We start from the raw sequence: 17,725 nt of genomic DNA on the forward strand, positions 1-17,725 counted from the left end.
AAGGAGGTGCGCATTCACCCGACTGTACCCAAAAAAGACGACATCCATTGCAAACAACATGGATATCGCATAGGAAAGCGCGCTCGTCGAGTTCCTCCGTGAGAACCGGAAAATCTTCGCATGGTGTCCAGCCGACATGCCAGGAGTACCTGTGGAACTTGCCGAGCACCACCTAAATTTGGATCCAACAACGAGACCAATCAAACAACCTTTGCGGCGTTTTTCGGAACCAAACCGCAAAGCTATGCCGTCGTAAATCAATCGACTACAAGAAGCTGGTTTCATCAAAGAGATATTCACGTAAGCCACATGGGTAGCAAATCCCGTGATGGTGCCAAAGAAAAACACTAAGGTCCTTCGCATGTGCGTCGACTTTACGTGTCTCAACAAACATTGTCCAAAGGATCACTTCCCCTCCCGAGGATCGATCAAATTATCGACTCCACGGCTGGATGCGAACGTCTTTCCTTCCCGGACGCGTATTCTGGTTACAACCAGCATCAGGTTAAAAGAAGAAGATGAAGTAAAGACCGCGTTCATTACACCTTATGGCGTGTTTTGTTACGTAACAATGCCCTTTGGTCTAAAAAACGCGGGAGCAACATATCGCAGGATGATGCAAAAGTGCTTGGCGACACAGTATTGGGAAAAACGTGCAAGTATACATCGACGACGTTGTCATCACATCAAAAGAAGGATCAACGCCGATAGAGGACCTCAAGGAAACGTTCGACAACCTCAACAAGTTCTCGCTCGAAGTTGAACCCGACGAAGTGTTCCTTTGGTGTCCCAGACAGGAGAACTCTTGGGGTTTCTAGTCTCAAGCAAGAGGGATTGAAGCAAATCCCGATAAAATACAAGCTATTGTAACAATGAGAAAGCCAACAAAGTTGAAAGAGATACAACAGCTTAACCGGGCGAGTCGCAGCTTTGAGCAGTATTCGTCGCCAGTGCTAGGAGAAAAAGCGTTACCATTTTACGCTTTGATAAAACAAGGAGACAAATTCCAGTGGAACGAAGAAGCCGACAGTAGCTTTCGAAGATTTGAAGCGCAAAATCTCGACACCACCAATCTTGGTGGCACCGAAGGAAAAGGAACCTCTCCCGTTATATATCGCAGCCACGCCCCAAGTGGTGAGCACGGCGCCGGTTGTCGAAAGAGAAGAAGAAGGAAAACTCCACGGAGTACAGAGGCCGCCTACTTCGTCGGCGAAGTTTTATCGCCGTCAAAACAAAGGTACCCTCGCACTGTAAGCTAGCATACGGAGTGTTCACAACAAAGACGAAAATTGCGCCACTATTTTTCGGCACACCCGATCATAGTGGTCAATGAGGCTCCTTTGTCAAATATACCGAACAATCCAGAAGTTACGGGTCGTGTCTCCCTTTGGGGAATAGAACTTTCCCTCGGGACATCACGTATGAAAAAAGAAAAGCAATCAAGTCGCAAGTTTTGCCGGACTTCATCGCAGAGTGGATGGAGTCGCAGAACACAGGACCCCTGCACTGCCGAGAACCTGGACCATGAATTTTGACGGGTCCAAAAGAGTAGAAGGAGCCGGAGCAGGAGTCATACTTATATCACCTGAAGGCGACAAATTGAAGTATATCCTTCGGATGACGTTCCCTAACGCATCTAACAATGAAGCAGAATATGAAGCCCTCATACACGGGATGAAGATGGCAAAAGCATGCGGCGCAACTCGACTAAAAATCTTTGGCGACTCACAATTGGTGGCCCAGCAAGTTATGAACCAATGTGATGCAGTCAATGATAGCATGGTAGCATACAAGGAGGTGTACAATGAACTTGAGAAGTTATTCAATGGATGCGAGGTAAACCACATCAGTAGATTGAGCAACGATGAAGCCGACGTCCTCGCAAACATCGGGTCGCAATGTCTCCCAGTCCCGCCAGGAGTGTTTTGGGAAGAAATATCGGAGAGATCTACAAAGTCAAAAAAGGTGCAGAAAAAAGAAAAAACTTCGACACCCCTCGCAGAAACCACGGAGGATGAAGATGAACAAGAGCTTGTGATGATGGTACAGTTCCTTGGATGCAAGCATATGTATCATACATCCTCAGGAAAGAAATACCCGACGATCCAGCTTGAAGCAAGGCGAGTAATTCGACGGTCTAAAGCCTTCACGGTGGTCAAAGGAGAACTATACAAGCGAAGTATTTCAGGTGTTCCGCAAAGGTGTGTAACACCCGAAGAAGGAAGAGTAATTTTGAAGGATGTGCACGAAGGAATATGCGGCCACCACGCGAGTAGTCGAGCCATCGCGGCCAAGGTTTTTCGGGCAGGCTTCTACCGGTTGACAAGCAATCGAGGACGCCAAAGAAATAGTAAGGACTTGCGATGCGTGTCAAAGGTTCGCCGCAAAACCTCACTCTCCAGCAGCAGTAACTAGCACCAATACCTTTGTCGTGGCCCTTTGCACAATGGGGACTCGATATGGTGGGCAAGTTACACAAATCATGGCCAGGAGGAAAGGAATACATGCTAGTAGCCGTCGACAAATTTACAAAGTGGATAGAAGCGAAGCCGATAAATTCGCCAGATGGAGCATCCGCAAGAAAATTCATAAAAGGCCTCGTCTTCAGCATTTGGAGTGCCTCATAGCATCGTCACGGACAATGGCAGTAACTTTACATCCAACGAATTCAAAGATTACCGCAAAGAAGTGGGTATCAAGCCGCACTTTGCGTCGCTTGCACATCCTCAAACCAACGGGCAGGTCGAGAAAGCCAATGGCATTATCCGCAATGGCATCAAGAAACGTCCGTTGGGACCACTAGAAAAAGCTCGACATACCCGGCCCGAAGAACTACCAAGTGTGTTGTGGAGCATCCGAACAACACCAAATACGGCGACACAAGAAACCCCGTTTTTTCCGGTCCATGGCGCGGAGGCAGTACTTCCAATAGAAATAGAGCACGACTCCCCTAGAGTCACAAGCATATGATGAAGAAGCTTCAAGGACAAGCATTGGAAGACGATGTAGACGCACTCGACGAAGCTCGAGACGAAGTATTATCAAGGGTCACCAAATATCAACAGGACTTGAAGAATTACCACAGCCGACGTTTGCGGCCAAGATCTTTTCAAGTGGGGGACTTAGTTCTTCGGCTCACGCAAAAAAGTCATGAAAAACTCGAGTCACCATGGCTTGGTCCCTATATCGTCACAGAAGTAATTGGAGGAGGAGCATACAGGATAAAGGACAAGAAGACAGGGGTGGAGGAGCAAAACCCCTGGAACGTGGCGCAACTCAGGCGGTTCTACGCCTAGAGCTAAAATATAGTCCTTGTAAAACTTCAATGTACCGAAACGCCCACGAGTTTTCGGACGCACTCTTTTCCTTTTTCGGGCACCGAGTGGGGCCGGGAAAGGTTTTTAATGAGGCGGGCTCGTGGTGCTGCAATATAATAAAGATAGTGGAGATATACTTCTCATTTTTCGACACGCTCGGGGGCTCAACGCCCAAGTCTTAAAATACATACAATATAGATTCACCGAAATATTTCGCCTTGGTACATTAATACCTCGCCAAATATAAAAAACGGAAGCCAGTAATCATAAATATAGTGTACACATCAAAATCTTAAGTGCTTTGGTCTAAGAACCTCGCAATACAAATATAGAATTTCGACATCAAAGGTACTCGAAGATTGGCAGTCCATCCAAGGGACAAGCAAGGATGTCTTATTACAACAGAAAAGATAGATTTCAAGGAGGAAAAAATAGTGCAACCTTCGCCCAGCTTAGGCTCGGGGGCTTCAACAACATAGAGGACCTCAGCAATATACAATAAATTCCTTCGGAAATATAAAAAAAAGAGGAGGGAAAACAAAAAAGAGTGAGATACAAGGTTTCCAATATAATACAAGTCAGTTAAAACCCAAGATAGCATCTACGGACAAGCCCCTGGTTGTTTTATGTTCAGCATAAGAACCCTTGGTAAAGAACTCTGAGTCCATCCGAAGAAGTTCATCTATCATCGATTCGGCCACAGGAGCTACCATCGCATCGATTGAGTCAATATCATTTTTCCGACGCGTTTTCTTGGCCATGCAACCAGCAACAATCTTCGTCAGGTCCAACTTTGGATAACAGATGTTTATCATAATCATGGCAAATCTCGCTCCAGCAGTGAGTTGAGCCCGCACAAAGTTATGGATGCGGGGAGCATCTCTGAATACCTCCAATAATTCGGGAAGAGTTTTTGGAACCTCGTTTCGCGGAAATAGATTCCTATAGACAAGGGTTAATGTCGCCGTGCAAAAATTGAGAAAGTCGCGCACTTGGCAAGCACGATCTTGGAACCTAACAATTTGTTGGGTTCGTTCAGGAGTGGCCCGTAACAAACAACCATGATTAAGGGAAAGATTGACAAGAAGATTTGTTCTCTCATTCACTCTCCGATCTTCGGCAGCAGAATCAAGAACCGAGCCCGATAAAGCGACAGTGGCAAGAAATTGGAAAAAAGACATAGCAAAATAAAGAGAAGGCGTCTTGAGGTTGCAAAAACGTACCTAACATATCTGTGCTAGCTTCCAGCATTAGCTCAAGCATACTATTTTCTCGGGTTGTGGCTTCCTTTGCTTCCAGGACGACAGAAGATCCCTAGCAGCCATAGCTTCTTTGGCTTGATGAAGAGCAAGTTTTTCTCCTTCGGATGCTTTCCGAGATTGCTCCATCATGGCCAACGTCTGTTTCTTCATAGATTGAAGTTGTTGTCGAAGTTCTTGCAAATCTTCCGACAAATGTCCGCCTAACGAACTTTCGAGGAGATTATGGTCGACTGGTACTTTCTTCGAGAAGGAAGAGGCAGGTGAAGCAGCAGCAGAGCAAGGAGTAGTCGAGTAATTGTCAAATATTAACTGGAAAAGAAAGGCCCAGGATCAATGAAAAGCACGAAGAGGAATTTCATTACTTTCTAGAAAATTTACATGGACATTACAAAAGGAAGTTCTCCAGGGGGACTAACAGAGTAATTCTCGCCAAGGCTAAAATGGCGACAAGAGCAAAAGACAGAGAAAGGAAAAACAAAGAGGCATGCAACTAGACCTCCGGCCTCGAGGAGCTAGGAGTCGAAGCTGGCTTGATCCCGAGATACGCCAAGATCTTCTTCGTGTTGGGCTTGGCCGCCTTAATCAGCGACTTCCATCTTGACTGTTCTATTTGATCGGTGTCGCCAACCTTCACCCAGTCAAGAGTCTGTTGGCTGTCAGCAACCAGGGCAACAGTATTTTCGACAGCCACCTTCATATTTTCATGACGCATCTTCAGTCCAAGGTCTTCCGATGAATTGAAAAGCTTGGCAAGGGCAAGGAAAGTCGAAGGTTCCTCTTTCTTCGGGAAGAAGTAGGGGAACAACGCCGACAAACCCGCACTGGCATTGGCCACGCCTTCACGAATTTCGCGCCCATGGAACTCCGTAAGAGAAAGTGCGTCAAGGAGAGGGTCATTGACGGGATTCTCCGCATCAAAATCTTGGTTTGTTTGGGCTGCCACACGAGACAAAACATTAGTCGAAAACCAAGAAACAGGAAGTACAATAAAATAGAAGGGATTGATGATATTACTCAGCCGTACGTCGACTTTGCGACTTCAAACGCTTGATGATCCCTTGCTCACGTGCAGCTTGTGCAGCTTTCGCTCGTCTAAGGCAGATTCAAGCATCTTTGAGCCTTCTTTGCAGTTCCTCGACACTAGCGGCCTTTGCTTTGGCATCATCGGCCTCAGCTCTAGCTTCGCTAGCGGCAAGTTCGGCTTTCTCGCGAGCCGCCTCACTGTGCTCTAGTTTGTGAGCAAGTGCGTCGGCACGCTTGTTGGCCTCTGCAAGTTTCTCTATCAAGATAAAAAAGGGGAAAGAAAGATCAAAAAATTGCGACAAACAAAAAGGAGCAAAATTCGGGAAGAACAAGAAATATAAAAGTTATTACCTTCGGCTCTGCTGGCATACTCGCGGTACCCAATAAATTGGGACCCGATGCGGATAAGATCCTTGATCATGGGCTGTCAAAGAAGAAGAACGAAGGGGAAAACATCGGCATTAAAAAAAGTAAGGGTCTACAAAAGCAAAATAGAAGAAATATAGACATCGACAAACTTACATCATCCAAGAGCTGCGACGAAGAGCTGCTCAATTGAGGAGGAGGCTCAATGATCATTTCAACCCTTGCCCTTTTTGGCGAAGGGACAAGGGGGCTCGAAGGAGGAGTAGATGTATCAACATTTTGTTGAGGAGGCGACGATTCTTCTCCTTCAACGGGCTTCTCCGAAATAACTAAAGTGTGTGACGTGCTCGTCCGAGGAGCTACGTCACGAGTTGGTACTTCTTCCTCGTCATCACTGCGAGTAAGGATCAATAGCATAAAAAGCAAGACAAGAAAAAACTTCGACTATAGAAATAAGAGAAAATCAAGGTAACTTACGAGCTAACGAGGGATGCAACATAAGGATCATAAGTCGCCTTCGGATGAGAAGGAACAACTTCCTCGGCTTTGGATGTGCCGGAATCTTCGACATCGTTCCTCTTCCTTTTCCTTTGTGGGGAAACAGCGGGAGGAGGAGATTGGACTGACGTAGTGTCCTCGGAAGATCCCGCAGATTTTCGAGAATCCACGGGATCATTCACAAAGGATGGAGCTTCTTGATTGTCGTCAGTAACAATGCCCATTTCTTCGACTTCTCCATCCTCAGGAAGAGGAGGAAGGGAAGCCATAGTAGGATGATTCTGCAGGAAAATAGCGGCAAAGGGAAAAATAGAGAGATATCAATGCAATGAGATGCAGGGAAATTCAGAACAAGATAAAAATTCGAGAAGACAAAATACCTCGGGGAGAGGATTGGTGGAGCTGTACGGTTCCACGCGACAAGAGGAAGGAATAGGATCCCTCTTGCTCAGCGAGGTAATTCTTCGAATAAGCTTCTCCAAGTCCTTCACCGAAAGATCATTGGAGAGCCTATTGGCGTCATTGACACCGAATACGTCCAAAGGGGATTTTTGCGAGCCCGAAGAGGCCGCACTCTAATCCTAAGAAAATAGGCAGTGATTTGGACACCGGATAACTCTTTGCCTCGAGTATTTTGGAGCCGATGAATACGAGACATAAGAGCTTCGTCGCCTTCTTCTCTTCTTCGGAAGCTTCAGCCGTCCCAGGAGTAGCGGCGTTGAATTTTTGCGTTTCCGTCGAAAGGAACTATGTTGTGTTCCACGGAATTGGCACTTTCTTCGTGTATATAGAGCCACCTTTTGCGCCATCCTTGGACAGAGTCGGAAATTTGACGTCGAAATAATCGACATCGGTTCGGACACAGTATAACTACACCACCTATGTTGTAGGTGGCGTTGTGAGCGCCATTGCGACGAAGGCAGAAAATGCGCTTCCAAAGAGCCCAATTAGGAGCGACTCCAAGGAAGCATTCGCAAAGCGTGATAAAAATAGAAATGTGAAGGATGGAATTGGGGGTCAGCCGGTGCAGCTGAATCCCATAGACAAAGAGAAGACCGCGGAGGAAATCGTGGATTGGGGTAGAAAGGCCGCGGATGAGATGATCAACGAAACTAACCCGGTACTCCATTGGAGGCTTGGGGTAGCTTTCTTCGCCGGGAAAGCGGATGGCGTCTTCCTTCTTCATCAGGCCGAGCCTCTTCAAGCATATTGACATCTTGGTTGGAGATTTTGGATCTCTCCCACTCAAGATCCTCGCCGGCCATCTTGGATTCCGGAGTGCCGTGGCGGGTGAGTCGCGTACGCGGTGGCATCAACAAGACCGGAAAAGTAGTGTTCGTGCGTGCGGAAGATCGAAAGAGTTGGGCGCAGAGGAGTTTTTGCAGAGGGGAGCAGATAGTGCGGCGCAAGCGAAGGAGTGGACGGAGGTTGAAGAAAGGTTTATATAGGCTTCGGGAGAAGTAATGAACCGTCGGATGAAGAAATCGTGTGGTGAAAAGAGATCCAAGTAGATATGAGGGTAAAAAGGTATTTTTACGGAGATGGAATGGAACAGGCGTTACCGAACGTGCGCCGTGAAAAGCGGAGGACGTGTGTCCCCCACTTGCACGACGTGTCAACATGGTGGGAACAATGGACCCACAAGGCGTAAAAATCTCGACCATTAATAGAGTCGAAGAGAATTTGACAAAGGAAAATATGTCGACAAGAAAAATAAAAGGAGAATGGCGACAGGATAAGTTATTTGCATACTTCGGGAGCCTTTGGTCGAAACAAGTTTTTGCCCAAATGCTCGGGGGCTACTTCGATAAAAGTAAAGTTTCGACTATGGCAAATATAGAAATTGTGGGAGCCTACAACCAAGCACAAGTTCTTGGCTGTAGCCTCGGGGCTACTCCCATCGGGAGCGCCGTTCGCGCACCCGATAGATAAAAAAGAAAGAAGAGAAAGAATATCGGGAGATAATGGCAATATAGCGACAAGGTGGACTAAAATGTTGAGCCTACAACCAAGCACAAGTTCTTGGCCGTAGCCTCGGGTTACTCCCATCGGGAACGCCGTTCGCGTGCCCGATGAAATATAAAAAGAAAAAGAAAGAAAGATAGAAAAGCAAGAGAGTATATTTCGAGTTATAATTAACTCTACATATACTCCCATCGGGAGATTAATATAAGTCATATTTGACTCGATAAAATGTGCCATTCCAACAGCTCGGAAAAGCACTCGACAATATATTCTCGTAACGCCAAAGTTGCGATCAATTTCTCGAATGCCGCAAATTTGCGAAGGTAAGACCCCGCATCCATTCTCGATGGGCGTGGCATCGCCGAAGACTGCGCTCTGCTACTTTTATCCGTATCAACAGATACGAAGAAAAATCCTAACGGACGCGTTAGGTACTCGATAAATTTGACCGGGACTCGACAGAATGGTAAGATCTTAAGCGGCACCCGTCGAAGTTTGCACCAAGTATCCCGAGATCATGTCCAGGGACGTGATCTTGAAGTAGGTTTTTGCGGATTGCCACTAGAGCAGCTTAACTAGTACCCGATCCGTCGGATGAACTAGCCCCAACTACCAATATCCCCGTGCAATATAGAAATTTATATAAAGAAATATAGAAAAGTTTAAATTGTTGAATAAGAATAAGCAATGGAGATTTTCCCCGATTCTACGATTCAAGCAAAATCTCGGGGCTATCGACATAGGCATCCCAAATGGGCCTCGCCAAAGATAGTACCCGGGTTTCACGAAGGCCCACTACCCGAAGAATAAGAAGGTTCGAGAGCCCAAGATATATTAAGGAAAGTAGAATTGTAATAGGAAGTGTTGTTTGTAAATCTAGCGGGATGAGTTAGAAACCGTCCCGGACTCTGTAACTTGTACAAAACGAAACCCTCGGCTCCACCTCTTATATAAAGGGGGAGTCGAGGGACGAGGAGATCATCGAATCATTGTCTGCAAACCCTAGCTTTCATAATCGTCGAGTACTTTTCGGCTGAAACCTTCGAGATCTACTTGCCCTCTACTTCTAACTAAACCCTATCCTACAATCCATAGGCATTGACAAGTTAATCCCTTGTCAACTCTGGACCCCGGTCCTATTTCCTTTACTGATAAATTCAACTGTAATCTTGTTCTGTTTACTTTCTGCAAACATATCCTTCCATTCGATACGTCTAATCCTTTGTGTTTAGCAAACCGGTGAGATTGACAACCTCACTGTAAGTTGGGACAAAGTATTTGGGTTGTGTTGTGTGCAGGTTCCACGTTGTTGCTGACACCGGTAGTGCGTCCTGCCACTAGTCAGCCAGCAACACCTCCAGAAGTCACGCCTTTCTCCTACTGGTCGATTAAACCTTGGTTTTGTACTGAGGGAAAACTTGTTGATGTGCTCTTCACACCTTCCTCTTGGGGTTCCCCAACAGCGTGCCTGCGACTACGAGTGCACGCTAGCGGGGCCCTTGGAGATGAGCTTCGTGTACATTGGTCTCTTCCTTCGGAAACCTCTTTCTCGAACACTGGCAAAGACTGGTTTTTCCAACTTCTTGGCAATGCTCCTACGGATGCAGGACCAAAGATCATCTATCTATTTTAGCGGGCCTGACATCATCGCAACAATGTTATCCATGGAGACGGCAAGGCCTCGATCACTGCGTCAGTCAATTTTTGGTGAACTATCACAACTCGTTTGCGGAGGTCTCTTCGGGGAGCAAGGGAACACAACTTTCTGTGTCTTCCTGGGTGGCTCCTAAAGATCAAGGTTAACGTCAACGCTGGTTGAGACGCGGCTTCAAAGCAGGGATGACTCGGGATCATCATCCAAGACCATCACGGCCAGGTTATCCTCTCTGAATGGAAGCTTATTCCCTTTTGTGCAAGTACGGAAGAGGAGGGGATCTTGGCTTGTGTTGAAGGACTTCGGCACCTGATACATCTTTGTCGGTGGCCAGCGATCCTAGAGTCGGATTGTCTACGAGTAGTGCATGCTATTTCGTCGGAAGCTAATGAACAATCCCCAAGTTGAGCTCTAATCTTAGAAGTAAGAGAATTACTGAAGATCTTTTGAGACATCAACGTCTCAAATGTAGAACACATGAGTAATGGGACGGCACATGTTTTGGTGCAATTAGGAAAACCTGATGTTTTTTTAGGGGAGAGAGTTGGGCTCTGGTCTTTGGAGCAGATCGTGACATTCTGAGTTGCTGACAGGACCCAGCGTGTATCTGAGCCTGTCTGCGGATGGCCCAGATAACCAAACAGGGCCGAGATTTGATATTTGCAGTTCCATCTTCTCTTCCAACCGTGGCGGCGCTCACCTCCTCCCTTCCGGACCTATCTCGTGCTCATCGATCTTGACCTACCCAAACCCCCAAAGCTCCAGTACGACCCAATAAAAATCTCACCTTGCCTCCGCTCTCCTCTGCCCTAGAGCTGACGTCGCCGCCGCAGCAGCTTAGCTCGCGCCGTCGTCTCACGCCTCACACGCGCCGCCGCCTCGGCTTCCGTTCCCCACCCCGTAGCGTCCGCCGGTCTCGGGGTTTCCGAGGTATGAGCTCTTCTAACTCATCCCGCGATTACTTCGAACCCTAACTTAACTAGCCTCCTCGTGTTCTGGGCGCACACCATAATCTAGATCCGCTCCGCGAGATTGGGCAGAAGCTATCAGTCTATTCGTGTTACATGTGGTGGCATGTTCTGTCACCAAAGTTCGTTTTTTTCTTCGTCTCCGCAGCTAACCAGCTTCGATTCGTATAGGCCCCGGATGTTGCAGTGTAGCTAGTAACTACTAAGCCATTGGAAAACCTTTTGGCGACCTTACTGGGCACTGCAGTGGATAACTGGTTGCGGGTGGGATGGGGGGAGTCATTGGTTCTTTTTTGTCATCTCTTTTCTGTTTATTCTGTGAAATTTGGAATGATGCAATTCGATTTTTGGTACTTCCATTATCTTGCCGGGGAAAAAAGCTCAGTGGAAGACAACCAGATGAGTCACACCATGCTATGTATCTAAAATCTCATTGCATGATAACAAAAATCTTTAAGCTTTATATTATATATCATATTGATTGTAGTAGTCTGATGGATGGTGGGGGACATTCCCAAAGTTGGTGTTATAGCATATCTGCAACAAGGCATAGCAGTAATCAATTGTTGTCTGTAGTAGCTTGCGGTCACAAGACACAATATCTTAATACTTCTTTGTTATTACTCCCTTAAACATGCCTTGTTGTGTATGAATAATTGGATTCTATTGAACTTCTGGCATGACTGACGCATTATTTTGCAAAACTACTTTATGATGTAATAGGTGAATACGGAGCTTGAAGTCTGTGCATGAAGTAGGACATCATGGGTGATAGTTCAAATTCAAATGTGCAGATGGCCGAGGAACTCAAACTTAAGGCAAACGAGGCCTTCAAGGGTATGATATTTCTCATCCTTCCTGTTGTATGTCTAGATTGAGCAGCACATTTTATAGTCCTTGTTATTTATGGGGTCTTGCTAAGTCCTTTAAGTTTATATAGTTACCACTCTCTGTTCTACTTTTCCCTCTCAAAGTGCAACATGGAATTCAGTGATGCATAGACTTTGTTGGTTACCTTGCGCCCCAACACTCAATTAAGGATCCAGTCTGTTGAAATACTGATTGTATTTGATTTGTAACTGAACTAAACTTGAAACACTTGTTGCTTAGTTTTAAATGAAGTTAACAGGAATACCCAGTTTAGATGTGCTTTTGTGGTAATAAGCTGGGCTGGAATGCTCTTTCTATCTCTCATCATTATGCTGATATGTAAATGTAGCGTGCTGCGTCCCTTAGTGATATGATTTCCTTGAAGATTATTGTTCCCTAACTATTATGGTGTCTTCTTTCCAGCGAACAAGTTTTCTCAGGCTGTAGATCTATATGACCAAGCTATTGAGCTAAATAGTTCCAATGCGGTTTATTGGGCAAATCGCGCATTTGCACATACCAAGCTCGAGGAATATGGAAGTGCGGTCCAGGACGCTACAAAAGCTATTGAGATCGATCCCAAATATTCAAAGGTGAGTATTCATGTCCTGTTGATGCCATATTTTTGTAGGTTCTTACCTTTTGCAAAACTCTGTACCTATAGGGTTATTATAGACGAGGAGCAGCACATCTTGCTATGGGAAAATTCAAGGAAGCCCTGAAAGATTTTCAGCAGGTATGTGTCAGATGGGTCAACGAATCAACTCAATAATATGACTGCTGGATATTGTTGTTCATTTGTTTCTGCTTCTATCTTGGATTACGTTTATTTCTTTTGGACAAGAAGATCGCATATGACACTGGCTTATCCTGAAACTAAGTAGTGTGTGCCAATTTGCTTTGTTATTATTAGGTGAAAAGAATCTGTCCTAACGATCCAGATGCTACAAGAAAGTTGAAAGAGTGTGAGAAAGCTGTCCAGAAAATCCGTTTTGAGGAAGCAATTTCTGTAGGGGAAGTAGAAAGGCACTCTATAGCAGATTCTCTTGATTATCATACAATAGGTATCAGCTCTTTGAATTTGCACATTTTCTTGCGCTCTACTTGCTCCACTGTCTGTACATACTATATGTTAATGTGGTCCAAAATAGCAAAATACCTCTCTTTCCTGGTTCTGTTAATATTTTTGTCTGCTATAAATCTATTAACTCTATTTATGAGCACTTCTTAAGTTGGCTTTCTAGTGTGATCCATGCATGTCATTGTGTAGTGTTTATAGTTTCTTTGTGCTTGGCGTATTATGCAAGTGAAGCAAGAGATGCTGAGATAGCTCGTGTATGAAACATCATATGTTGTTGGTCCTATTTTATATAATTATCATCACTTCAGTGTGTCGGCATGTTGCTACCATTTTACAGGTTCTATCAGTCAGTGGATGCTTTAGTTATGAAATGTATATAAGTGATAGCTATTTTGATCCCAACTATAGTTCAGTTACACAAACATTGTTGATACTACAGAGGTTGAATCACAGTATACTGGAGCGAGAATTGATGGAGATATAATAACATTAGATTTCGTCAAGCAGATGTTGGATGATTTCAAAAGGCAAAAATGTATACATAGAAGGTACAGCTTGTAATGTGAAGTCACAACCATGTACCTTTTTTCTTTTCCTTGTTACTTTTCTTGGGTATTTGTGATAAGCTATAAGTTGTCGGCAACTTGGCACAGGTACGCACTTCAGATTGTGTTGCAAGCACGGGACTTGCTGCGATCAGTGCCTTCCCTTGTCGATGTGAATGTTCCTGATGGTTGTCATTTTACAGTCTGCGGTGATGTTCATGGCCAGGTATTTGCCTTAACAACTGAAGAGATTCTCTAGATATAGCTCTCCCTCTCCATGACCATGTGGTATATGCACTCTGAAAATGTTTTTAGTCCTGTGGAGTGGCAACAGAGCATTTTGTATTTATAGATGAATTCCATTTCACTGGGTGAGTGGAAATTGTTAGTCCCCTCATCAAATCTTGGTATTATTTCTTGGTACCTATTGTGGGGGCCTAATGACCTGCTGTTTTATTTGCAGTACTTCGATCTGCTAAATATATTTGAGCTCAATGGGCTTCCTTCTGAAGACAACCCTTACCTTTTCAATGGAGATTTTGTGGACAGAGGATCATTTTCACTCGAAATCATACTTACTCTCTTTGCATTCAAGTGCCTTTATCCAACAGGTAAGTATCTTCAGTTCTCATTCTGTTCACGATCATAAATTGATAAGCTGATCGTTTTTCTAAGTTGGTTTTCTGTAGTACATTTTTTTTACTTCTACATTCTGGTACTAGTTTAATTAAGTGGGAATATGAATTTCACTTCACTGCTATAGTTTAAGTGTGGATGGAATTTTCTATGACCAGGTATGCATTTAGCAAGAGGAAACCATGAAAGCAAGAGCATGAACAAAATATATGGTTTTGAGGGAGAAGTGAAGTCCAAATTGAGCGATACGTTCGTTGAGCTGTTTGCGGAGGTATTTTGTTGCTTGCCTCTTGCTCATGTAATCAACAAGAAGGTCTTTGTATGTCATGGGGGTCTCTTTAGTGTTGATGGAGTGAAGTTATCTGACATCAAGGCCATTGATCGTTTCTGTGAGCCTCCTGAAGAAGGTAATTCTACCTTTCCTATTTAGGGATGTCCATTCTTGAGTGGATCTTTGTTATTCCTTTGTTCCCCGATTTATTTGCTACCCTTAAATCTTAATGAACTTTTTTTTTTTTTAACAACTGAGTCCTCGAATTATTGCATTTTTCTTTGCTCGAACTTGTGATGATATCATCATACTTTTGCTTACGCAAATGACATCAAAGTTACACATTTATTCTGTTTCTTGAATCTCGCAAAAGTTTATTGCACACCATTGCTTATCAATTTTGCCGCACTTTGTTTAAGATGTCCACAGGATTGCAAACATTGCAGTTCTGATTGCTATATGCTATCATTGTTATTTTGTATGTTATGCATCACTATTATGCTCTATCATTTGCGTGTTAAAAAAACTTGCTATCAAAATAAGAAATTGCATTATGACTATTATTTTGTTGTCTACAGGTTTAATGTGTGAAATCCTATGGAGTGACCCTCAGCCTCAGGCTGGGAGAGGCCCAAGCAAACGAGGTGTAGGGCTTTCCTTTGGTGCAGATGTGACAAAGAAGTTTTTGGACGATAACAATCTAGGTAGGCTCCATAGCAAACTGTCACTCTTGTTGGTTTAAAATATCAGTTATACCTTGCGCTTGTTTGAGCCTCTTAATCATTCTTGTCAGTTTAACATTCTCTTCTTGCACGTTCTCTTCTGATGTACTTGATTTCCTGCCAGACCTTGTTGTCCGATCCCATGAAGTGAAGGATGAAGGGTATGAGATCATGCATGATGGAAAGCTCATCACTGTTTTCTCAGCTCCTAATTATTGCGACCAGGTATGCTAAATCATGGAAAGAAACCACACTGCCTGCATACCTTGAATAGTTGAATTACTCTCTTAAGATATGGTTCTGGCAAGCCATTGTTTTTATTTTCGTCATCTTATGATGTTCTGAATTTCTGATGCAGATGGGCAACAAAGGTGCATTTATTCGGTTTGTTGCACCAGATTTAAAGCCAGATATTGTCAGTTTCTCGGCAGTGGTATGTCTTTTTTGCATCTAAGCTTCTCTTAAATAGTTGATTTGTATGACATCTATTGAGTACTCATTTTCTGAAAGAGTGTTAATTCTTGGTGGTACTCATGATTAACATGATAAATTGCTGACTAGCATTGGCTTCGAGCATCTGATCTGTAGTTGAACTAAACTTCACCGCAGTATATAGTTTGAAATTAAGTCGCAGATATCTTTTTCAAGCACATCTCTACTGCTTATGCCCTAGTCATTCGTTTGGCCAATTATGCTTGACTTCACTGTAGTATATAGTTTGAATTGAAGTTGCAGATATCTTTTTCAAGCACATCTTTACTGCTTATGCCCTAGCCATTCGTTTGGTCTATGGTGAAGCTTCTCTCTACCTGTGGTATATTACAAGGTTGATCACACATTATTTTATTGCAGCCACACCCTGATGTTAAGCCGATGGCCTATGCGAACAATTTCCTCCGGATGTTCCAATAGCAGCTGGCGGCACCTCTGTGTGGCCAATTTTGATATGCTAAACTTCTCTCTGCCCAGCTCATTTCATACCAAGTTCCATCCAAGTCTTGCCCTGAGCAGCAAATATTTTGCACCCTTTGTTAAATTATTGGTACTAGCAGTGATTTAGATGTATGCGTAGTTGTACACTGTGTTCTCGTCTATGTGATCCCCTTTATATCTCCAGTACATTCGTCCCTTAGGATTCTGCTGCTCTGTTCAGCTTTCACGGTGCTGACATTGAGGAATGGTGCTATCGTGCTCATGATATCTTTTGTGGATTGTTGTAATGTTCAATTTCTGTGGTGCATGACAACACAGTACTGCTTCGTACGCAAAATGCCACATGCAACATGTAGTGAACCGATTATTTTGTACAAGGCATGCATAGATTGTGAAATGTACGTCGTGTCAATGCTGGAATGTATATCTACTGTCAGATTTTCTGTCAAGGTTAATGGAGGTTCGCTTGAACCCTTTTACCCCTCTGGTGGAATCTGATAGGGAGATCCCATATTGCCGTTCCTTTTCTTATTTTGTGGAGGAGTGATGGCTTTGTGGAGAAGGGAGTACATGTTTCGTTGATAGAGGGCCACGAGTTTGTAATAGATCACTGTGGGTATCACATCTCTTTGATGATGGCACCCTTACTTTCATCAATGAGAAAGGACTGAGTGCAAGGAGATTGAATGAAATTCTTCAAATTTATGATGAGGCATATCTGGTCTAAGGGCATCTCCAACCGCGCGACCCAAATGGACGCGCTCTGGGCCGTTGGGTCGCCGCCCGGACACGCGGACAGCGCCCCGTGTCTGTTTGGGTCGCGCGCTGCGCCCAACGCGTGGACGTATCGCATATTTGGAGAAACACGAAAACAAAATGAAAATGGCAAATTTAAACGCTATTTGATTAAACATATGCCCTATTTTGGGCAAATTTGTACATAGCCCTATTTTGGGCAAATAACTAACAAAAGAAGCCCCTATATGGGCTTTTAAATATAAACCAAAAACCCTCTATTAGGGTTTGGTTGGCGGGGCGGTGGCCGCCGGTGCGCCGCCTAGCCCCTGTGGGCGTCGTCGGCGACGTCGTCGTTGTGGACGACGTCCCCGGGCGGGGAGGCGCTGTTGTGGCTCGACCGCGCCGGGGACTCCGGCCACGGAGACCACAGGGCCTCCTACCAGGCCGAGTGGGGGTCCGGAGCCACCCGAGGCTGCGGCGGCGCACGGAGCAGCGCCTCCTCCCTGAGGCGCTGCTGCCTCTCCTGCCAGGCGCGGCGCCGGCGGCGCCTGGCCTCCTGCCGCAGCTCCTCCTCGCGGCGCGACGCCTGGCCTCCTCCCGCCGCGCCGCCTCCTCCTCCTCCCGTCGCGCCTGGCGGGCCTGGGCGTAGAGCTCCCAGCCCTCCGCCTCCTCGACCTCCCGCCGGGCCGCCTCCTCCATCTCGAAGGTGCGAATGGCCGCATGGAGGTGCGGCCATTTCGCCTCCTCCTCCGCCGCCGAGATCATCAGCGCGGCGCGGAGGTCCGGGTCCTCCTCCGAGGACTCGGGCTCCGGCTCGGCGAGGAGAGGCGGCGGTTGCGGCAATGCTGCACCGCCGCGGGCGGCCTCTCCGATGTG

The 17,725-nt window shown here is 45.4% G+C and overlaps 1 protein-coding gene across 1 annotated transcript; it reads left to right on the top strand.

The window, feature by feature from the left end:
- Positions 1 to 10,775: 10,775 nt before the first annotated feature.
- LOC124661840 (serine/threonine-protein phosphatase 5-like) lies at positions 10,776 to 16,405 on the top strand. The gene is made up of 13 exons (XM_047199725.1): positions 10,776 to 11,015; positions 11,777 to 11,890; positions 12,347 to 12,516; positions 12,588 to 12,659; positions 12,837 to 12,987; positions 13,444 to 13,552; positions 13,658 to 13,775; positions 14,013 to 14,160; positions 14,344 to 14,592; positions 15,035 to 15,160; positions 15,303 to 15,403; positions 15,537 to 15,611; positions 16,031 to 16,405. Exons 2-13 carry the CDS (start codon positions 11,818 to 11,820, stop codon positions 16,088 to 16,090), a joined length of 1,452 nt encoding a protein of 483 aa, XP_047055681.1. The 5' UTR covers positions 10,776 to 11,015; positions 11,777 to 11,817; the 3' UTR covers positions 16,091 to 16,405.
- The last annotated feature ends 1,320 nt before the right edge of the window (positions 16,406 to 17,725 follow it).

This window comes from Lolium rigidum, chromosome 6 (genome assembly GCF_022539505.1).
Source record: "Lolium rigidum isolate FL_2022 chromosome 6, APGP_CSIRO_Lrig_0.1, whole genome shotgun sequence".
In the NCBI taxonomy this organism is placed as follows: domain Eukaryota; kingdom Viridiplantae; phylum Streptophyta; class Magnoliopsida; order Poales; family Poaceae; genus Lolium; species Lolium rigidum.

What these genes read in the sequence shown, in the direction of transcription:
- LOC124661840 (XM_047199725.1), top strand. Translation starts at nt 11,818, where the DNA reads ATGGGTGATAGTTCAAATTCAAATGTGCAGATGGCCGAGGAACTCAAA. An exon ending in TCTTGATTATCATACAATAG is followed by an intron (nt 12,988 to 13,443) that starts GTATCAGCTCTT and finishes TTGATACTACAG; the next exon opens with AGGTTGAATCACAGTATACT. An exon ending in TTTGGACGATAACAATCTAG is followed by an intron (nt 15,161 to 15,302) that starts GTAGGCTCCATA and finishes ATTTCCTGCCAG; the next exon opens with ACCTTGTTGTCCGATCCCAT.